Source organism: Clinocottus analis, unplaced genomic scaffold, assembly GCF_023055335.1.
Source record: "Clinocottus analis isolate CAN_PGR_092001 unplaced genomic scaffold, fCliAna1.0.p SCAF_15, whole genome shotgun sequence".
NCBI lineage: Eukaryota > Metazoa > Chordata > Actinopteri > Perciformes > Cottidae > Clinocottus > Clinocottus analis.
Window position 1 is genome coordinate 1,611,806 of NW_027175876.1, and position 23,504 is coordinate 1,635,309.

Below are 23,504 nucleotides of genomic sequence, written 5' to 3' on the forward strand. Positions count from 1 at the left end.
AAAAGTTACAAAAGAATCTCAGTGCAAATAACAAGAGTGCGATTCACAGTGCTGCAGCGTGTGTGTGTGTGTGTGTGTGTGTGTGTGTGTGTGTCTGTGTGTGTCTGTGTGCGTCAAGCTCCCACTAGTACACCCGTGTGTGTCCTCACGTCTTGGTATCTAGTCTCCGCTCCACAGACTTCAGCAGTAGCTCGGCGTACTGCTCCAGCAGAGCCAGGGCCTCGTCTCCTTGACCTTTGACCTCGCTCTGTGCGGCGGCGTGCGGCAGGGAGTCCAGCTCCGCCTTGACGGCGCACAGAGCCTCGGACAGGACGCTCCTCATCTCCTGCTGATCTCCACCGAGCTGCTGGTCGCCTTGTAGGAGCTGAGTTCATGTGGAAAACACGAGATTATAGAGGAATACTAATTAAAACAGGGTTGCGACAAAGTTCTATTTCTCTTTATTAATTAAGTTTTTGAGTATTGTCTATAAAAAAGCGCAACATGATTGGAGCCATTTTAATCTATATAAGCACATTTGTTAAAAATGTATGTTCCTGATCCTTTTTTACTCACTTTCCACATCAAATAATATTACTTTGAACAGGTAAACTAAACATTTAGAAGAGATAAATCATAATTTAGTTTCATGCATGTGTTATTAAAACCATATACACACATATATACATTATAAATTAGACCAAATTAATTCATTTAGGTGGAGTTAACAGTCTCTCATTCATTTTAAATTTCCTCTGAGTAGTAAAACAAACTCGTCTATAAGTTTAGATTTAATGTTTAAATTAGATCATAATTATCTGAACATTCAGGCGCCCTCTTGTGGCTCCAAGGTGAACTGAAGATATAAATGTTTAAGACTAAAAAAGGTAGAAATTACGCTGATTTACTTGGAAATCCAGATAAAACCTCCCGGCCCAGTCTTTAGGAGTGACTGGTTTTGTGTTTTAAATTATTTTTGGTTGATTTTTAAAGCAAAAATACATTTCTGTGGGATGGTCCTTTTGCACCAGACAAATAACAGCAGTACATTCCCACGTTTGAGGACCGGGAACAAGCAACTGTTTGTTTTTTGGTGCCAAAAACAACAACTCAAAATACATGATGTGTTATCAAAGTAGCTGCAGTTTCTTGCTGGTCGCCTCCGTTCATGTACTTCCTGTTTCAGCTCTTTCATAAAGTAAAGATGTGCAAGGAGCAGAATTGATCTCTTTGTCTCTCCTCTTGATGTATTTTCCTTTTTCCTTTTCTTAACCGCATCTCTATTTCCAACCCCACACACACACACACACACACACACACACACACACTGACCGCGGAGTAGAGCGTGGCGGTTTTTCTCAGACTGCTGTGAAGCTCCGTAACAGCCTGCCTACAAGTTTCCAAGGTGATGGAGAGATCTGCGGAGAGAGAGTGAAGGGCTCTTTCAAGTGCCGCGCGGCATGTGGCAAACTTGAGCGTTCACAAAGACGCACACATTCACACACACACATACACACACACTGTACAGTGTTTGCACACAAGCGCGCGGCTATCGAGCGAAGTGGGCACACAGTAAATGTTGAGCAAAAGGTTGAAGAACATTAAAACAGCATGGGAATAAATAAACTTTGGAGAAACTATAGAAGAAGAAGAAAAAAGAGCCAGAGAGTGGAAGCTGAGGGGGAAAAAAGAATGATTTCACAGTTTTTTATCCTCTGGCGAAACACAGTTGTCGGTATAAAATGTGGACCGGATATCACTGAATGGCATTTGTGGTTCTTGTGTTCTCAAATTGAAATGAAACCTGTTGCCGTCGTGAGGCGGTTGTCACCCACAGAGCCGCCCAGCCGGCGCAGGAGCGCGAAGAACCGGATGAGGGAAGTTATTTTAAGCCTCCTCACGGCATTTGAACTCTATTAAGACGAGCAAAGTGAGCAAAAGTGAGGGGAACAATCTGCAGAAGGCTCTCTGTGACGCCAAGGTGATTATTATTTGTCGTCGAAAAGGCATCGTTGATGTGTGCAATTTCCTCCGCAATCTTGCTGTCAGACGGCGAGGTAGAGAAAGCGGCAAACATGTAGGACGGCGTCCAAAAGAAAAGGGTTTGTTTTTATAGTAACGAGCGGTTTAGAGTGGAATATCGAAGCCTCCTGCACCAACAGATCTCTGAATCAACCGTGAGAGCAGACTTTGGATCTGTGGGACTCAGAGAGAAGAAGAGGCAGACGGCCAGGTTGACAGACAAGGATGGAGAGGAGGAGCGGATTTGACGGACAGGTTGATAAAAGAGGTCTTGAGGAGGGGTCAGACCTGGCTGGGGATCAGCGCTGGATGTGCGGGTCTGTTCGGGCACCAGAGGGCACTCTTTGGCTACGGCCGCCTGCGACGGCTCCTTGGCACTGGGAAGAAGAAAGAGGTGTGTGTAAGTTATGAACCAAAAAAACCTCAGCGGCGAAATGCTGAGAAGCGTTTTTTTACCTCTCTGAAGCCGAGTCTCTCTTCTGCCTCACTGGTAGGGAGCTCGCACAAGAAGGATCCAAAGAGCGATGCCTGCTCAGCGCTGGAGAGACGACAAAGACGGACGCAAAAAAAAACAAAATCACACGCTGCTTAACAGTTACTCTACTATGTGCGACGTCGTCTTCGGGGGGCGTGGCACAGGCGGCGTCTAACCTCTGCTTCCCGGAGTCGGCGTGGCGTCTCCGTTGGAAGGAGGAGGAGACCCCGTCAGCGTCCTGCCGGGAGAAAGGCAGCTCGGCGCGGCCTCCAGGCAGAGGCTACGGCGAGGGCTGAGAGGCTGTCTGGGAAGCGGGATGCGGGAGGGCGGGATGCTCTGCGCCGACGCAGAGGGCGAAAGCGAGGGGAGACCGGCGGGGTCCACCTCCAGCTCCCCGCACGACCTCCTGGCCCCGGAGGCCGGCGGGGAGCGAGGCGGCGTGGCCGGCTGGCCGACGTCCCCGAGCGACGTGGAGCGGCTGCTTTTGGCCGCGGAGCTGGCCGTGGGGTTCATGTAGGAGTGCGGCCTGAGTTTGGGGCTCTCCCACGGCGGAGGGGAGTCGGGGGACTGCGGGGATCCGGAGGAAGGGGAGGAAAAGTGGAAGGAAGGGTTGGGAGCGCCGTGATCCAGGAGAAGCTGCTGAGGTCTCTTGCACAACTCCCTTCGGTCACTAGAGGGCACAGGGGAGCGAAGAGCTGGGAGGGAAGGATGAAGAAGTGCAGATTTGGTTGAGAAACAGAGTAAATGTAATCACGATGTGCCAAATTGTTTGGAATTACTCTTAGCTTTACATTATATAAAAGTTAAAAGGATTTTTTCACAAAAGATTCTCATGCAAATGATGTTTAAATGCACTCTTGAGGCAGTTTAAATGTCACAATGTATACCAAGCTCACAATCTGACCTAAATATCACAGAAATGGCAGCAACATGAATTGCAATAAATTGAGAAAATGTAGATGAAACGTACATTCAGAGGCCAGGTTCTGGGCAGATTGGGATTTCTGCAAATTGTCCAGCAGCAGCGACGATGACGCTTTGTACGGCGGCGGGTTGGACATCCTCCACAGGTGGGACCTTGAAGTCTTCCTCTTCTTCAGGGTGCCACCGTCTCCGTCTGGAGCGTCAAGCCTGCTGAGAGGCAACACAAGCAGCTCTAACATCACTTTCGGACACAATGATTTAGTGCCAAAAAAAGGCCCAAAAGAAACCAAAGCCAAATCAAATGCTATGTTATGCTAATTTATGTGCTAATAACAGTGTAAACAAAATTGCCTGGTGTGAAGCTCATGCGTCTTCCTTTTGTCCAGGATGTATTGTTTTTTGGGTGCATTCTTGCCATTTGGACTTCATTTGTGTTTTGGAATCATTTATTCATGCCAACAGAGTACCTTTTTTTAAAATCTTTTTTTTGTGTGTTGCATTTATGATTCATTAATCTGAGCCTGCCAAAAGCAGCACTCGTCTAAAAATAACCCCCCCAATTCAGCTCCTGTCGTGTGCGTTTGCTTCTCACTGTGGGCCCTCGGTCCTGCCGGGGGACACCGGGCTCTTGTCCGCCGCGTTCCCGCTCCGGTTATCGTCCATCAAGGGCCGAACCTTTGACACGGGGGGCTTGGACGAGAGGCTGCCTTGTTCCTTCCCGTGCACTTTGGAGAAAAGAGGCGCGCCCCTACACGCAGAAAGAGAAAGAGAGAGAGAAAGCAGGGAGTCAAACACACAATGTTAAGCCTTCCGCCTCCTGCGCTCCACCAAGAAATAGTTTTGCATGCTCATTAGCGAGCTTCAGGAGGCGTCCACGTCCCACACGGCCTTCTCCTCCCCTTCCTTTAGCTGCGCTATCTGTTTTTGTAAGGGCGCCGTGTAGCTGCATCCTGTGCTCGGCGCCGCTCGGGGCTGATTGAGATTGCGATTAAAGAAATACAAAGAAGCCGCGGAATGATAACGCATAAAGCCTTAAGATCTTTCTAAGCGCTGACACAGTGCTGCGGAGGGCTAGAGGACAGCGTCACACTAAAATAAAACTTTGGGGATAATGTGGAGCTAGCAGCTAGCAACCGGACAGCTTAGCCTAGCTTAGCGCAACGACGGCTAGCATGGCGCAAAAAAGCGAGCGTTACCTCTAAAGCTCGTTCCACGGGGGGAGGCTATGTGCTGGGTGAAGTTACTGGTCGGTCAGGAAATACTCTGAAACTATTTCACTAATTTATAAACTAACATAGTAATACGGGAGCTTAAGGGCGGTTTCCCTGTTTCCAGTCTTTGTGCTAAGCTAACCGTTGTAGCATGACATGAGAAGGGCATCCATCTTGTCGTGCAACTTTGCCAGAAAGCAAATATAAAATCATAGTTTCTTTAAATTGTCGTAGTTCACTGTCATGCTGCACAATTTTTTCATGATACAAATTAACAAGTGAAAACATCCGAGGATAAAAAAAACACACTCTTCCTATGCACACACACACAAACACAGAATCACTCAAACATGGATGACAATGTAATTTGGAGCTGACAGCTCAGCACAGATGGTTTAGCAGAGCAGTGTGTGTGATTCCACACGGGTTTGTAATTATAGCTGTGAGTCCACACTGGTCAACAGTACCTGTTATTATGTCCTCTGGCCAGGAAGCGTGAAGACATGCTGAGCCGAGGGACTCTGCTCTGCTCGGCTGTGGACAGACATCAAGCGTGAGAAGGGAAACAAAACGTTAAAAATAAAAAAAAATAGGAAAATAAAAGGCAGTGGCAGAGAGAAGAGAAACACAAACAGTGACAGAGAGACAGAGAAAGGAAAGAGAAACAGAAAATGGACGAGAAACAGAAAGACTAATCAATATTGTTTGCATGACAGCCCATTATTGTGGGAATTTAAAACTGTTAGTCCTCTATGTTCAAAATAAACATAAAAATCAGGGCTACAATAATAGAAAATACACATGTTTAACCTCTAAACACACCTCAAACAATAAATAGGATTAGAGTTTAGGGTTTAAAGGGCTACGTGTAAAAAAAAAGTATTTTTCGACTGTACTTTGAATAAGAAAAGAAGCACTTTAGTAGCAATTAAATGGCATTTACTGATAGCACCTTGTAGTTTGACTTTTTTGAAGAAATTGTAAATGTAATGTGTATTCACTTTCTTGCCCAGAGTAAGATGAAAAGACAGATACTGACCGGTCTAGTATCTGTTCAATATGAAGCACTAACCAGGAGACAGTTACTTTAGCTTAAAGATGGCAAACAGACCGACTGACCATCAGGAAACAGTTCAATATTCGTTCTACTTCTATTGTATTTTCATGGCCGCACTATTTTCTGTACCAGGAGCCACTCAGAGTTCACCAGGCTGAAGACTCCAGGAAGGTAAAACCAGCTGTCGCTTCCTCCCGCTCCTCGTCTTCGTCACGCTAAGCTAACACGTGAGCGTTTTGGCCTCTCCTCTTACCCACGATGCACCTCTCCTCCGGCGTCTCAAAGTTCTGCCTGAGGGAATCTCCTCGACCGACGTCCGCGGTGTCCGTCACCGTCCTCAGAGCCTGGTCCATACTCGTCACTTGCGTCCATCGCTGCTCTTCCTCCCTCTCTTCGCGCTCCTCCTCCTCGTCGTCGGAGCTGTCCGGGCTCAAGGACTCAACATCTGCAGAATCTGAAAGCGGAAAAAAAACAACCTTTTATTGACCTTCGTTCATCTCCTGCACGCGGCAGGCAGGCGCAACAGACGACCCTGAACAAACGCCCGATCAGGACACCGAGGCGTACGCGGTTGTAATATTTTTGACATATTTCTATCAGGTCTGGAACAGCAAGAGATCCGAGCCTCTGTGTGTGCTTGAATCCCTCTCGGCGGGAATCAGCTTTACACTGTACTGCGAAGAGACACCGCGGCTTTCATGTGAATGTTAGCTTTCCATTTTAAAATCCAGCCCTTGACACATTTAAAAATATGTATGACTTGAAACAGAACGGCAGACAGATACCGATGTGTAGCATACACGTGTAGCTTTGATATCTATTTAAAAATGCCTTAAACATGAGTCTGCAGCATTCACGCTCACTTTAGTATTCAGGGGAAGGAAAGACGCAAGAAAAACCTTCACGGAAAGCAGAGATGTGGAGAAATTTAATATGAAACTTGTCACATTGTCCTTTCTGAGGGTCTCACTGGGGGGTGTAGCGTCTACAGGAGGGGCAACCTTTTTAAAAGCAACCTGTATTCAGGCCTCGGCTCCAAAATGTCACACTCAAACTAAAGAGCCTGTATCTCTGCAACCACCAGGCCTGTTTCAATCATGTTGGTGATATGAAAAAGGTACATGTGAGATTTTGTCATAATTCTGAAAAGAAAAAAAAGTCATTAGGAAAAAAAAGGACAAAAAAAGAAGTAATTATTATGATTTTTTTACTTCTTCATAATCATGACTTTTTTGTTGTGATAAATCTTTCTTTTTTTGTCATATTTTTTTTCATAATTACTTTTTTTGGTCATAACTTTATTTATTTGCAGCAATGACTTTTTTCATAATTCTGACTTTTTTAAATTTATTTCTTTTTTTTTGTCATAATTATTTCATTTCTTTTCATAATGGCTTTTTTTCCATAATTATGACTTTTTTTTCTGGCGGAAATGGGCTTCCATAACAATCGCTCAGTTTCTCCCTCAAAGGCAACTCATTTAATTGAAATGAATCTCGGTCATAATTGTGTCTTTCTTCGACTGTATTTTTGTGTTACATATTGGATCCTTTCATTGTTGTCCTCAGAGCATCTCTCACCATCCAGGACTCGATCCGGGCTGCAGTCCCTGCTGTCGTAGCCCAGCGAGCAGGCGCTGTCCGGGCTGCGGACGCCTCTCCTCTGCTTCCTGCGGCGCCGCTCCTTCACCGTGTACTCGCTGGCGTGTGAAAAAAAAAAAAAAAAAAGCGGAGAGGTGGTGGAAAACAATGAGGAACGTGGGCGGAGGGACACCGAGAATAGAAAAGCACTTTTGTTCCCCTTTCAATGTCGCTGTGACTGCCGCAGTGAGCGCATGTATAGATACTGAGTGTGTGTGTGTGTGTGTGGGTATTTACCCGCCCTGCACCCTCGCGTCGCCCTCGCTCTCCTCGGGGTAGAGCACGGCTCCGTCCGCCCCCCCGATGCCCTTGGACGGATGCGAGGACAGCCAGGCGTTATGCGGCCGGGGACGAGGCCTCTCTGCTCGCTCGTCCAACTGCAGCTGCGGAGAACGAGGTGAGTTAGCGGCGCGATCACACGCATGGATCCTTCTTTTTTTTTCCCCTCTCTCTCTCTCTCTTGATCTGTGCATACCTCGGGCTCGTGGAGGCTGGACGTGCTCCATCTCTCTCGGTCGTGGGGAGGGCAGTTGGGTTTTTTCCTGGGAGCAAAGGTCTCCAGCTGCCTCAGGTCCAGCATGGATTTCACCATCAGCTCCAGAGAGCCCATACGATGAGACCAGCGCCGCCGAGGACGTTTGGAGGAGTCGGGTGGCTCCAGGCTGACGGCTGCACGCTGGAGAAAGGACGTACGAGACGACACAATGACACACGACGACTTCCACTGGAAAAGACATGAAACTCTAGCGTGCCTCCGCCGCGCTCGAGTTTACATCCATGTCCGTCCAAAATGTCATCACAGAGTCATTTGTGATAGCACGCAGCGCTAGCTCGCTGTAGCAAGCTAGCGCTGCATGCTAGTCCCCTGCTGTTGCTGCTGCTGCTACGTAGCCCGCGTCCACCGCTTTTTAAATTTGAAGAAATTCTCTCAAGGTGTTGCTCAGATACGACGAGAACGGTACGGACGTGAGATCTCTGTGACCTTGACCTGCGACCTTGAGTCCAGCTGGGCCTTTGTACCAAATTTGGAGGGACAACTCGTGAAAAAATAGCTTCCTCAGGCCGCGGCAGCTGCCGGCGTTGAGGATTGTGCAAATCCTGAGATGAGGTTTTTGTGATGTAGTTTTTAGTACCCACACTCTGGATTTCACACATATTCTTTTTAATCACTTTTGAGACTCAGCAGGGTAGTTCTCCCTCCGGTAAATCACAGAGTATTTTAATCTCATGTGAGGTGGAGTGAAGCCCGAGATCCTAAAGCCACTTCAGTCCTTCTGAAGCGCTGTGATACAGGCAGAAGACTAAAAGCATCCGCGTCCCATCCTACACGCCGAAAAGCTTCTACAAACAACTTTCATAAGCTTTTACTAATAACGATGAAGTACTCGTGTTTGGAAGTCACTTCAAGGGGAACATTGTGTCTTGTTAAGTGTTTGGTACTTAAGCAGGATATAATTATACAAAATAAAATGAAAAACACAAAAGACAAGCGTTACACACACACACAGCATTATAATGGGCAGCCCTTTGAAACATGTGAAAAGGAACATTCATCCTCCCACTGTGTTACTATCATTCAATCATCATCGCACAGATAAATGTGTTTTATCCTACGGGACAAACCAGATATCTCTCATATAAAAAGCATTAAACTGTTTAAAATGTTATTTTCCCACTGAATATATCCACCAACCTTTGTCGGCTCCCAGTCCTGTCCTTCATCTGAACCACCTGTTGTATGAAAGAACACAGAAGCTTCAAAATAATGAAATAATACTCGTTTGATGTCTGGACTGTTTGTTTCATCAGACGCTCCACACACAGAGAGAGAGAGAGAGAGAGAGAATATAAAAGGTCAGGATCTCTGCAGGTGGCAGCAGATGCGATGTGAACCAGAGTCCACCCGGTCCATGATCAGTACCTGCGTCCTCCTCTCCGCGGCTGCTGTCGGAGGAAGTATCGGCCGCCATTTCTCGTCGGTCGTCGGCGTCTTCGTTCTCCGCTCCGTCCTCCTCGCGCTCGCGCTCGCTGTCGGACGACAGGCCGTCCAGCGTCTGGGCGCTATGCAGCTCTCGCCTACCGCCAAAAGGATGTGAGTGAGGATTCGGGTCTTTTTTCTAGGGAATGAACGTGATGAACGTCCTTCAATAAGGGGTCAAAGGTGGCTGCGTCACCTGAGACTCGGGGTCCCGCAGGGCGGCGTGTCGTCGGGGTCTCGTGGGAGCCGGCTGAGCCGCTCCCTCATGCGGATCGTCAGCTCCGGAGCCAGTCGCCACACAAAGATGCAGCTGGTAGATAAAAAGCATTCGGGCATTAAAAATTCAACATTTCAGTTCTTTTCAGCTCGACGATTGAGAAAAACTGTCTGCAAACACATTTCCAGCCTCATTTCCTCTGGCAGCCGAGGCCCGAAAATGATTTTAATTTGCTGCTCCACTCTCGGTGATCTACAGTCATTTTTTATTCCAGCGCACACATTTGACGCCTCCTTGTTGTTGGATATGAAACCAATGCTTGTTATCTTTTCAGAAATTAAGCTGATTGTGCTAATTGTGTCCAGATGGACAACTAGCAGGACCGCTAGCAGGACCGCTAGCAGGACCCCACACAAGACGGTTCCTCACCTGTCCCCCGACACGGAAACCAGATGCCTGCAGTCGTTGGTGAATTTGAGCCCGGTGACGATCTCTGCAAAAACAAAAAATACGGCGACGCTCGTCACGTTATGGTTTCTGACAATTGAACCTTTTGCTACCATGGAAAAAAAAATATATATATATATATATATTTTAAGAATCTGCATCTCCCCCCTGCGCCCCACCTGTAATACCTCCACGCCCCACGAGAGGGTCGCACCCCACAGTTTGAGAACCACTGCACGAACTGCACTTTCTTCACGAAGAAGCAGACAGAAGCATCTATATACTATACTATATATATATATATATCTCTATAATATGTGTTTGAAGGATAAATCCAGGGTGTCAAATAGATTCGGCGGTGAAAACGGGTGATGCGGATAAAAATAGAAGCTAAAGATACAGATCACAGTGTAAAAGTGAACTCCCTCATCACCATGGTGATCAAGAAAGAAAAGGAAACGGAGGAACGACACAGGTCCTGCGAAGCCGGCGAGCTCTGTGATCACAGGAAACAGCGTGCGTCTGCAGTCTGGTTCAGGGGGCGGGGCTTAGCGAAGGGTTAATTGTCGGCCATAAGATCCCCCGCTGCTTTAAAAGCCTAATTACTCACAGCTCAGCTTATGAAGGTGCAGGTGTGTGTGTGTGTGTGTGTGTGTGTGTGTGTGTGTGTGTTGTGGTACCAGAGTGTCCGTCCATGGTGGCCACACATTCCCCAGTGTGGAAGTCAAAGATGCTGATGTTTTTATCGGAGCAGCTGGTGGCCACGTATTGACCTGACGGATCAAACTGAACCTGCCGGGAGGGAGAGGACAAAAGAGTCGATACTATAAATATATACTGTATAGAGAGAGAGAGAGAGGGAGGGAGAGAGAGGGAACGGCATGCGGCGTGCAGACGGTGGCGGCGCATGTTACCCTGAGCACGCTGCCGTCCTCGCTCAGCGAGCCCTTGAAGAGTTTCTTCTGTTTGCCACTGCTGATGTTGAAAACCCTGCAGGCAGGAGGAAAGAACATGGGTTCTTATGTTTCTCATCGCAAACACACCCACACACACACACACACACACACACACACGTCGACGCGCTCACCTGATGCAGCGGTCCTGGCAGCCGACGGCAGCGTACTTGCAGGTGGGGTCGACGCCCATGTCGTACAGCGTGGTCTTCCTCGCCAGGTGGTGCGAGCGCCTGAACTCGGTTCCTCTCTCGGTCTGCGGGAACAAGCGGAGAGTGAAGTGTACGGTCGAGCTAACGGGTCCGAAACATGACAAAAAACACCATGAAAACATCTGGAAATGTCTCGCGTTTTGAGATTCAGCAGCTCGACGGTGGCTGGAACAAAAGCATCGCCTCCAGCGAGTCTGATTTGATTTGCCCTCCTGGCGCCAGAGGTTGATATTTCGGGGCAGAGAGGATGTTCGGGAGCCTGCCATGATTTCTGTTGCTTATCTCTCTTGGGCGCCGCACATCACGGCCCCGTGGTCTTTCTTCCCAGAGTTCATCTCCACAGCTGCCGGCTTCAGTTACTCTGTGAAGTTGCCAAACGAACCCCCCATGATGCCGTGTTTCCAGATGTAACGATGCTCTCCAGAGGCCGCCGCTCACGAAGGTTGTCTACGTGGACGCCCGCGTATTTGGACGAGGACTCCCGAACGACTGTCTTGGATTTTGACGGCCAACCCGCCTCGTGGTCGGCCACTTCGGCCTCACATTGAAGGAGCGTCTCCTGGGTTTAGTTGACGTTTACTATGAGAAGACGAAGGTGTCGATCTCATCGTCAAACACGGACAGCTGCTGTAGCTCGTCACATTGTTTGGAAGGAAAAATAGCAAACTTGATGGATGCCTCTCGGATATCTAGACGTTGAGTTTAAATCGATGTGAAGAGTGTGTGTCGAAAGTGTGCACCAAGACGTTGTTGTTCTGCTTGAAATGCAAAACATTCAGTATTTGTGTCAGTTTTTCGAAGCTTCGGCCATGTTTCACGGTCGAAAAATGCGCTCAGAAGAAGCTGATTCACACTCTATAGATGAGATTTTACTGAAGAGGAACAAGTTTCATTGTGCTCTAGGAAACATAAAGGCGTCACTGCCGTGGCCTGAATCGTGTCTCAAGCTTACAAAGACTTGTACGAACAGAAAGTAGTCCCAGAGACCCAGAAGCCAAGATGGAGGACGGTAGCAGGAAGTTGTGTTCACAAACACACTCTGAACAGATTGTGTTGCTGTTCGGCTGCAACGTGAGCAATGAATTGATTTATAGTTCATTTCAGTCCAAAGCAATGACGCAGCAGAGAACTCAGATTAGCTCCTCGTTGAGTCATCTAACAGCCAGAATAATTTTGGGAAATTATTTTTGGATGTAGCAATTATTTGTGTTCCTCTGTCGATAAATTAAGCCGCAAGTATGTAGAAATCAATGACAATGACTTTATCATGTTAATAGGAAAGTTTGAAAAACACTGTTTTGCTGTCTGGCCTGGAGTTAGATGACAAAGTCAATACTCCTCGCAGTAAATATCGAGCTAACGCACAAACTAAATATAACAAAAATATAACTTTATCACTTATTATGTAATGATTCATTATTTTAAGGAACAGTTTGTATAGAAAAACACATTAAAAGCATGAATAAGAGTGCTTTAGAGATGCTGGTAGGTGGACAGAGCCAGGCTAGCTGTTTCCATCCGTTTTCAGTCTTTGTGCTAAGCTAAGCTAACCAGCTAATGGCTCCGGCTTCATATTTAGTGCACAGTTGTAAAATTGACATCGATCCCCTCATCTAACTCTCGGCAAAGAGCCAAATCAGTTATGACATGACAACAAGCGATACATAATGTATGTGTTCATCAGAGATGCTACCTGTGGGAAGCTACACGGTCTGATGGCGTGTGTGTGAGCTCAGGTGTGTCTCACCTTGTGTGCCGTGTGAAAATAGATGCTCTTGTCCGCTCCGCAGCTGATCATCCTCACCTTGTTGTCATTGGCTGAGGAACAAAGACAAATACGTCATCAGGCCGGTCGTCACAAGTCAGCGCCAAATAGTATTTTTCTCCAATTTTAAAGAAAAGTCTTTTTTTTTTTTAAATTAAGTAAAATTAAAAAACAAGAGCAGTAACTGATGCAAGTATGCAAACAACAGAAAAGACAAAGCTCCATCTAACACATGCAGTTGTCATCTATTATCTAAACAAGCAGAAGCTGCGAGCGCCGTGAAAGAGAGGGACTGAACGGAGATGAAAGCGAGGATTAAGCCGAGATTAGCCGTCAGATGTCGACGGCCTCTCTGGAGCGGCTCACCAGCGAAGCGGACGGCTGTTATGGATGAAGAGTGCTCATCAAGTGTCTGCAGCAGGCTGTAGTCGTCCTCAGCATCCAAGACGTGGATCAGGCGGTCCCTGCTCGCCGTGGCCAGCAGCTTCAGGCCTGACAGCAACGAGACAACTTAATCACATAATCGTGCACGCGGCGGCGGCGGCGGCGGCCGCTCCTCGAGCACGCCGGCCTTATAATCGCTGCCGCTGTCACACACACGCTGCTGACCTGTCTCCGGTTTGCTGTATTCAAGACAGAGGATCTCAGCATCGTGCGATTCCACTCTCAGAATCTCCTCCAGGCTCCTGAGGTCATGAACCCTGTCGAGTATGAATTAAAATGTGTTGTTTTAATAGTTTTTTTTTAGGGTGGAGGTCACCTCAGTCGGTCGTCGGTGTCGGTTTCAGCCGACCTCAGCATCCCGTTGCGGTCTCCGGACGCCAGGTGTGTGCCGTCTGGGCTGACACAGATGGTCCTGACGCCGGCCCTGCTCTCCGCTGTCTGTCCATCTCCTTGTTTGTCGGCGCTCACGCTCGTCAAACAGTCGGGATCCTGCAAGGCGCTCGTGTTCCCGTCGATGTAGATTATGTTCAGGAGATCCTGCGGAAGAGGCGACATGGACGGAGAAATAAGCGAGGAGGAGGAGGAGGATGAGGAGGAGGCTTCGAGAGCTTCTGAAAACGTTCACTATTTTGCTTCTCGGGTGAACTCACGCGGCTCAGGACGTTCTGAGAGGGAACACAAGTTGGCGCGCGGTCGTCCACGCGCCACAGTCTGACGGTGTTGTCAGCCGAGCAGGTGAGGAACGCACCCGGTGACAAGCCGGCTACGAATTCCCCGGGAACATCTGGGAACATCTGGGGGGAAAGGCGAGAGACAGAAAGAGGTGTAGCTGAGAGGGAGGACACACATTATGCAGAAATCCAGCGCTGCGTCATTGATTTTAAATTCACGATGGAGCGTGTAACAACCAGCTCTGGTGCTTTTATATTTCAAATGCATCAGAATCAGAAGCATTTATTGTCTTGTGTGTTTTCACATACAAGGAGTTGGTCATGTCATCCTCATGACAGTCGGAATCAAAGTTTCATCCATAATGCAATGTTACAAAATGTGTTGCCTTGAGTTAAAACATGCACACTAATAAGGGTGTTATATTAATATACAGTGTATTCAGTAGCAGAATCTAATAATAAATATACATTTAGTGTTTCCAATTTCTTCCTGGATTCAGTGGAGAAACGATCTGCCCAAAACTCCCTAAATTTGGCACTTTGGTGCTTTTTTGAACACTCCATCCGTCGTGTAATCATTGCTGCGCGCGTCGGCGGGGGTCAAAGAGGTCGCGTCTCGGCCCCCTTGTTTACCTCCAGGTCCCCGACGCCGGCGGCGTGGAAGAGGGCAGAGTGCAGCTTCCCCACCCGGCGGACGTCGCTCACGTCCCACACGTACAGACTGTGGTCGTTGTACACGCAGCTGAGCCACCGGCTGACGGGGTCGTAGGTCACGGCGACGGCGTCCGGGTAGCGGCCGTCCGTCTCGGTGGAAAACAGGTGGCTGATGGGAAATGAGATTGGAATCCATATTCCGAGATGATGGAATATTAGCGGCAGATGTTTTTTTTTTCTAAAAATAGCCACACATTTTGACCAAGAGGGGGAGGGGGAGCAGGGAAAAGGCCTCCTGAATAATTTAACCAGCAATATTGCTCGAAAACACAGGAGGGAAATGGACGAATGGATGCCGACTGAATCCTAAAGAAATCACAACAATAGTTATATTTTAAAAAAAGAATTTCAGTCATTTAAAGCGCTGTGTAATAAGGACTTGGAACATATGTGGTACAGTTTAGTAACTCACAACGAGCTTAAGATATTGTGTATATATATATAATATTGATTTAGACGAGAGCTCCAGCTGGAAACGTTCAGCCTGTGAGTCGGAGCCACGTGAGAGGAGATCATTCGATCCTCCCGTGGATCCCGGCCAAATGAAAAAAGGCCTCGTTCCTCTTGAGCTCTTCTTTCCTCACCTGGCCTCCGTCAGGGCCGAGACGTCGGCCCCGAGGCGGTGCGGCCGCGGCAGCGTGCCGGCGAAGTGGAGGTCGGCGGCGCCGAAGGCTCGCACCGTCCCGTCGGCGCAGCCGCAGAAGATGAAATCCTCAGACACAGACAGAGACTGGGCCGCGCCCGTCTGCAAGGGAAACAACAGAGGACATCGGCATCATTGCAGAGCGCTCAGGTTTACAGAGGACCAGAGCAGACGAAGGTGGGTCAACTCATGAGAAACTGATTCATAACTGAGCTGCACAACAATCCTTGCGTGTCGACGACAGAGGTTATCGAAGGTCGACGTTGGAGATAAAAAAAAAGCGTCTTTACTGGAATACGTCCAAACGCGTCCTGCACTGTTCCTCGTTCCTGCTGCTAATCCCTCTGTGATCCTCTGACAGAAGGCATGAGCGCCGTCATCCTCTTCACCTCTTGATTAAACACCACAGCTGGACACTGACCACGGGCACTGCTGCGTGTACAGCACTAAGTAATGAATGCATGGATTCACTGTTGATTTAACACCGCTAAAGGTTCATATTGCTATAATCGTTGCATTTTATGGCCTTTCAAAGTAAGAAATCTGCATTTAACGCCATGACGCCAACATATTTAGTGAGCTTCAGAATTACTGGTAGGCAGATTATTATTATTTTTTTACCTCCAGACAGAGCTGAGATATCACTGCAATTAATGTTAGCGCCCACATTAGGTGGAACGACCCGATCGATATCCCCCCGCAGCACTCCGATGTGGGATCAATAATTCATAAGAGTAGCGGTATAGCTAAAGAGCCCAAACAACGTATTGTCGCTGCCGGGTGCTTCCCCGTGAAGCCGCTCACCCGCAGGTCCACCCACTTGTCCAGCGTCCGCTTGCCGTTGAACTCGCACAGCAGGCCGGAGGACGTGATGCAGAAGGTGGAGTCGGACGTGGAGCCCCGACCGCAGGCCACGTCGCAGAAGAAGTTGTTCCTCAGCTCCGCCAGCAGGCCCGAGCGGCCCAGCAGGGGGACGGGAGCGCTGGCCTGAAGACCACCGAGGGGGGAAGAGAGAGAAGACGACGAGGCTCAGGCCGAGAGAACAACACTGGACACATTTACACTCGAATGCATGAGCAAAGCAAAATTGCACCTGCATAAAATTACACCAAAGGTTACCTGGCTGGCCTTGCAGTGGTCCAGATACCAGAATTTGACGTGTCTGTTGCCCACAGTGACAAAGTAGGAGCTGTCCACAGAGAAGGACACGCCCGTCACCTTGTTGGACACCTTGTTGGCGGCCACGACCACGTCTTTCTGCAAGAGAGCCATCGCTGCACGTCAAAAACAAAGCATCCACGTCCGCTTCCTGTGTTTGTGCTCACTAAAAGCTACGAGCGAGGTGGCGTCACGTTAACGGTATGAATTAAATAATTATATTAAGTTTTTTATTATGATGTGTTCAGGCTACGTTGAGCAAAACTGATCATTTCGCGATAAGATAAATTCTAATATTATCATGATGTCAAATGTGTTTTTTGGCAAAGACGGTAGAATAAACAAAACATTTTATTGCGTGTTTGTTTTATGAAAATACACACTAAAGATGACCATAACCAAGTAAAAGGATAACTTTCATAACTCGTAATGGTTTACACTTATTTCTGGACGGTTGAAATGTTTTTTTTTACGCTAAGTCTGCTATAAAATATGGAAGCCCATTTCCACCACAAAAAAGAGAGAAAAAAAAGGACTACAAAAATAAATTATGACACAAAATAAAAATATATATAACCAAATATAATAAAAAAAAAAAATTTAAAAAAAATTTAATTTTTTTTTTAGGACAAAACGATTCAAGTCGACAAAAAAATGTCTTCCAAAAAAAAATAAAAAATGACAAAAAAAAAACATTTTTATTTATTTTTGTCCTAATTTGTATTTATTTATTTTTTTTAAATCTTTTTTTTTTTTTTTTAAATTTGTGGCGGAAATGTGTGAGTTGCTTGACCCCTAACTATCTGCTGAGGTCAAACACGCTGACCTCCTAAAAATGTTGATCGCTTTAACACAACAAGTAGCCTTCTAGCTTGCAGCGTCTACGCGGCTCTTCGGCCTCGACCAGGAGGAGCAGGCCGTCGCTGCGATGCGTATCTACCTTCCACACCCAGACGTTGACCATCATGTCGTGCTGGTTCCCCACGCTGACGATGTATTTGCTGTTGGGGGAGAACGCCACGCAAGAGACGCCATATTTGTGCTGCTGGAGCTCCGCCACCTGTCTGCGCTCCGCCACGTCCCACAGCCTCACCGCTGGCAGGTGACCGCTCTGGTGAGAGGGAGTGAGTAGAGAGACATCGTCGAGTAAAGAAAGGGTTAGTCTATGTCGAAGCGCCGTACCAGGTAGGTTTTGTTGTCTCCATTCCTTCAACGCACAGTCGTCATCTGCCACTCCGCTCTATCCAGGTCTCTAAGAGATTATCCTCTCTGTCCTCTGCTCACTGTATACAGTTTGACCTGCTCACATCATTGTCTCTCACGGGGTCAAAAAGGTCAGCGAAGCTATTTGCGTGGCCTCTAAATTAAATACGGCAGAAGGACCTTTCAAAGGTCAGAGTCAAGAGGAAGGTGAGAGGAAAAAAGCAGCTGGGGTGCTGAAAATGGCTGACATTCAACGAAGGATTGAGCTGCATACAAAAGAGACAGAAAAAAAGAAGATGTGCATGTCTGCCCGCCGCCTTTTCTCTGTGTGACTCAGCTTCTGTTTATTGAATGAGTTTGAGTTCGAGGCTTTTAGGAAAAGCTGTGATGCTCCGAGCTTTAGTTTCTTACTGATATATGAACATTTGGCTCTGGAGCTCGAGCTGTAAATTTGTATATTCAGTCGTTTAATATTGAAAAAATCTGTTCTGTAATCACTTTCTAGACTTCTAATAATGCGCTGTGACAGTCCACAAAATCTGGCATTTTTTGGTTCCTGTTAAACTGCTCCCAGAGCCGACTTCCCTCATCGCGTTTGGTCTTTTAAACTCGGGCCTCTGCCTGTCATGGCGACTCCAGCGCGCTCATCCACTTACACGCAGAAAGAAGTCCTTAATCGGCTTTGATTGGCTGGAGCGGGATTAAGAAAGTGTGTTTTCTGTGTCGAGGCTCGCCGTCTAACTGCAACGTAGCTGCAGACGGCTTGACTGACACGTTACAGGGTATGAGGGAAGACGCTCGTGGGCCTTTTTCCCACAATAAGCTCTGCGTGATCACCATTGACAAGTGACTGCTGGCCCACATCCTGCTGGCTTATTCACGACAATATGCTGCGGACAACCGCAGCCTGCAGGATGCTGCATACTGAGAACAAACAAGGCGGTGGATCGACTGTGAGGAGACTCACCTCTCCTGTGACCAAGTACTTGCCATCGGGGGAGAAGGACAGAGCCGTGATGGTCTTCCTGTGAAAAAGGGAGAGGATTTACAGAAAGAAAGACGTCGGTTTTGAACGTTTAAATGCAGATTTGTGTTTGTGTTTGTCTCACCTTGACGTGTTAATGATGTGGTGCTGTCGCTTCTTTTTGGGGTTCAGCAAAACGACCACGCACCTACACGAGGAAAAGAACCAGAATGAGATATGTGGGGTTTTATGTATTCATATTCCTTGTAGTGAGTTAAAGGTTTAATTGGAAAATCCCATCGCCGACTTTCAAGTATTTATTTATTTATTTATTCAACGTGTTTGCAATAAATGCAAACACTTAACACAAAATAATTGACCTGCCTTGTCAAAGTGCATACTTGCAGTATTGCTTAACACACATTTTTGCATAAACATTTAAGCTCTTATGTAACACAGGAATCCACTTAGCTAGCGTTAATCTGATGGAAACAAATATGTACAGAAGTAATGTAAATGTACTAATTTCAGCTGTAATAAACTTTATTGTCTTATTTTCTCTTCTGGATGTTTAATTCTAATGAAGGACAACATCTGGGGGTCTGAACTTAATCAAAATTACAAACGCTGCTGCAAACTTTATGAACTGTAAGATAAAGTAGACAAAAGACCCAAACTGTGTGCCACCACATGGGAAAATAAAATAGTAAAATGATTCAATATTTGACATTTCGGGAGATACACTGGCAACGCTTTCTTTCTGACAGTTAGCTAAATTTAGCTAGCTGTATAGTCGGTTAGCTTTGCTAGCATAAACACTGGAAACAGAAAGAAATTAGATCTCTAATTAAATAAATTGGATACAATAAGTTAGCTTGTGAGCTTTATCTGAGCTGGTAGATGCTGTTTGTAAACTACTTTTGAACAGAGACAAGCTAGCTCTGTACTGTGGTTGAAGCTAACGCTAAGCCAATCGGCTTCTGGTGCTAGCTTAAAATTTGACCGTACAGACATGATAAGTGCATTTCGCAAATGTCAAAATAATATTTTAAGATTGGAGAAAGGAGGTAAAGGAGTAAAATAAACTTTATCCAGTTACAAGATACTTTTAAGGATTTCAAATGTTTAAAAGTAAAAGTACTCTCTTGCTTCATGATGTCTTTATGTTATGTATGCATTATTATCTTCCATATTCAAGTAATCCGTCCTCTTCACAACTTGTTTGACAGGACCTGGGAACTGCATTCCTGGTGCCAAAGCTGGTGCAGATTTAAAACGGAGAAGGCATGTGGGTTCACACAGTGAGCACAGTTTGGGAAGTAGGCTTTCAAGAATCTCAGCGAGAACCAGGCACAAGGCCACATTACGTAAAGAGAAATGCGTACGCACGCTCCCAAACGCGCACTGCGTGACACAACGATACTGTTAACAGCCGCTGACCTTCTTAATACAGCTTTGTCAGAAGATTTGAGAACCAAACAAAAGAGGCTCAGTGCATTGTTTCTGTTTTTTACAGTCGTTTTTTTCACCCTGGTGGTGCAGCGGTCTCCACATCTAAATCCTCCAACCTGCAGCTCACCCTTCTCTTACTCTGCGCTGAGCTAAGTTAACACAGCCAGCGTCAGTGTTTGCACAGAATTAACAAAGGCACACAACGCTCTTTACATCGCGGAGCGAGTCAAAGGAAGCCTCCCCGGGGACAGGATGAAAAGAAGCTTTGGAGTTTCCTCTGATGAGAAAGCCCACTGAGCTCTCCTCCTCCACTCCTCTGAGATAGTGCAGAGATAACACACACACATACACACACACACACACACACAGAAACACACACATGCAAATTTGCACACTCAACGTCTGCGTGAGGCAGATATAACAGGGGAAGCATGGAGCGTTGCTAACTCAAAGGTCAGATGTCAAGATAAGGATGCAGACTTGGTCTCTCTCTCTCTCTCTCTCTCTTCTTACCCTGCAGGATAGGCGACTAGTCCAGATCGAGGGTCACAAGCCAGACCACTGTTTCCTGAAGCTGTAATCCCGAGCACCTTCTCCAAAGTCACCTGTAGAGACATGCAGGAGGTTTTCTTTTTAAAGGCTTTAATCACAGAGAGAAGTGGAAGTAGAGCTGGTTGACGGAGGGATGAAGGCTGGACTCAAGGCGTGATGTCACTAAGCGGCCTCGTCATTGCATCAAAGACAGAAATAGATAGGATGGACTCGTGTGTCCTCTTTAATGACGCTGTTACCTTTTCAAAACACTGACTTGCATGTCACTTTCAAGACATACAAATCAAGTATCTATGTGGGATGTCATAACTAAGGCTTGGATACATATTTACTTATGCATGACATTTGCTTTTTAGGGTGTTGCATCGTCAAACGAATGCAATGATGGAAAGGTTCCTCTCTTAAAAGACAGCTGTATGGGTGCTAACACATTCTCTACTTCCTCCGACACACACTTTATTAAAATGCAGGGCAAAAAAAGAATAATTTCCTGGATGTTTAATGGAGTTGGACCTGCATCAGAGATGTGAGATATTAATAGCGAGTAATATAAAGCTTATTGATGATGAAACACAGTCTCAACGCGACTCCTTTGAGCAGAACGTTTTCTAATTAGTGTCATAAAATACTATCGCTTTCTCAAAAGAGCCCTTTAATAAAAAGTTTGAACCAATGACTTTTATGATGATTAATACATAATTTGCCAGACTGATGCGATAAAAACATTAATTGCAGCTTTTTGGGGTTGTCAGGTTGTGATAAACCATTTTGCTCGTGTTTATCATTTATATTTGGTCATAATGCAGTTGTAAATGTTAATTATCACTAATAAAGACTTTATGAAGTTAATAAAAAGACTTTTGGTAGCAGTCTTAAGCACTCAAAGGAATTTTCCAGCTGCCCAAAAATGTGTTCATAACTAACTACAAAGCATTACCATGTAGTTTATTCACATTAATGCACATATTAGTTACAAATGAACACTATGAACAGTTTTAATAGATAGAATAGTGGTAACTTTTCCTCTTTAAAGGCAATTTAGAGTGTTGATCCTGTAGTAAATGTCATATTTTCTACCTGTTTCTTATGATGTTTGGATCGACAGTCAATGCAGCACATTTATGATGGATAAATACAACAATTAGAAGAAAAATAGCATTACATGACTACTGTGTTGTTGTTAACTTGTTCAACTACTTGTAAAGAGGGGTGCACGTGGTTTATTACCTTGCTGGCGAGACTCTCTTTGCTGATCTTCTTGTGCTTGACTGAAGGGGAACGCAGCAAATTCCTGATGCGACTTCTGATCGTGAACGCATCGCCTGGCATCTCGTCTGTTGGTCACCAGTGCGCACTGGGACCAGTCCACCTCCACCAGTCCAGAGAGCGTTGTGAAGAATGAGCAGCCTGTCAAACAAAATAAAACAACACGCTCCTCCCACCAGACACAGACTATGGAGGTTCACAGAGTGAACAGTGTGTGTGTTCCCTGCTGCCGGGCCATGTGGATGCTAATCTCCTGAGTGGGTTTACTCTCCTCCCCTCCCGTCTGCTGCCGCCCGTCGCTTTGAATCAAGCGCTCCTTCTTGCAGCTTCCCACCACTTCTGGACTGATGTCGCCTGAAGTGCATTGACAGGAGGGGGGAGGAGGAAGAGGAGGAGGAGGAAGGGGGGGTTAGATGGATCTCAACCTGCACCGGTCCCATGATTACATCAATGACGGCTTTTGTTGCCGTTGTACCCGATTGATTTGGTCAGATTACAGACCTGAAAGCTGCATGGCGGATGTTTGAGGCAACATTGTTTAGTCCGCTTATCTTTTTAAATGCATAATGGTCCACTTGTTCTTTCAGCCTATGTGCAAATTGGCTGAAGTTAAAGTAATTTTAAGTGTTCGTTTTGTGTGGGATAATGAATCATTAAATCGATTCAATCAAATGCTGATTATTTTTTATCTTTTGTTTGTGTTTCTAACATTGTCCCACTTTATCTAACATTCACTATCATCTAGAGTCAGGTTATATATTGTTTTCATCCTGATAGCCTTGTGTCATTTGCGTTGTAAAGAAACACGTGCTGCTGGCCCACGAGCAGTCTTCCTGTAAACTAAACAGGCCACGCCCCCTGATGACGCCGGACCAATCACAGTCGTTGTAGAGAACTATCTTTATAATGCAAGCTAATCGCTATTTAACTTTGGACACGTTTGCACGTAGACAGCAGTCTGTTAGTCTCTTAATCAAACAAATGATTACATAAAAAATAAATTAAAATAAGTATATACATATATTTTTGTTTACAATAAAAATATGAAGAGCAGTCACTCCCAAAAAAACAGTTTAAAGACCCAAAGGTGGGTCACCAAATACATTTTGCAGCAAGCGAATATTGTTTAACTAAAGAAATATAAAGTATGAGAGACTCTGCCTATAAGTATGTATTTGATCTTATCTATAACTACTTAACATATGTATACGTTTTCAAAAAAACACGTTTTAATAAATCAAATTGTACATCTCTTCATGTCTGGTTTACTTATTGAAGAGGATATAAGCTGATGTGGAAATGGCGGTAGAAATGCTCCGTGACCTTCATTTACGCACAAATTTGCGTCTCACAATTCTTCAGGGAAAACTAATTGTTAATCATTTGGCGATTGGTTCGTCATCACATCCATTCACCTTTGTTTCCTCAGGAAGGGAAAACACTCCAGACATCCATCACAGCCGACACGTCTGCTTTCACTGCTGACAGGACGGTTTACGGAGGCGTGTTGGCGACTCGGCGTATTGATTTGTTCTATTGACTCCACCTGAAAGGCCT

At 46.1% G+C, this 23,504-nt stretch overlaps 1 protein-coding gene across 1 annotated transcript; it reads right to left on the minus strand.

Annotated features, from left to right (window-relative positions):
- Nucleotides 1–145: 145 nt before the first annotated feature.
- LOC137785664 (mitogen-activated protein kinase-binding protein 1-like) lies at nt 146–22,010 on the minus strand. Its single transcript, XM_068577101.1, has 33 exons — nt 21,909–22,010; nt 20,643–20,734; nt 18,823–18,885; nt 18,681–18,738; nt 17,451–17,621; nt 16,472–16,609; nt 16,157–16,339; nt 15,294–15,454; nt 14,629–14,818; nt 13,975–14,118; nt 13,674–13,861; nt 13,490–13,581; nt 13,247–13,372; nt 12,863–12,933; nt 11,038–11,159; nt 10,865–10,940; nt 10,631–10,742; nt 9,933–9,996; nt 9,483–9,596; nt 9,230–9,384; nt 9,002–9,039; nt 7,784–7,984; nt 7,546–7,685; nt 7,249–7,367; nt 5,922–6,122; nt 5,079–5,145; nt 3,993–4,148; nt 3,447–3,610; nt 2,653–3,171; nt 2,458–2,539; nt 2,290–2,378; nt 1,312–1,397; nt 146–364 (listed from the first exon to the last, which is right to left on the minus strand). The coding sequence occupies exons 1-33, from the start codon at nt 22,008–22,010 to the stop codon at nt 146–148; spliced, it is 4,503 nt and encodes a 1,500-aa protein (XP_068433202.1).
- Nucleotides 22,011–23,504: the final 1,494 nt, after the last annotated feature.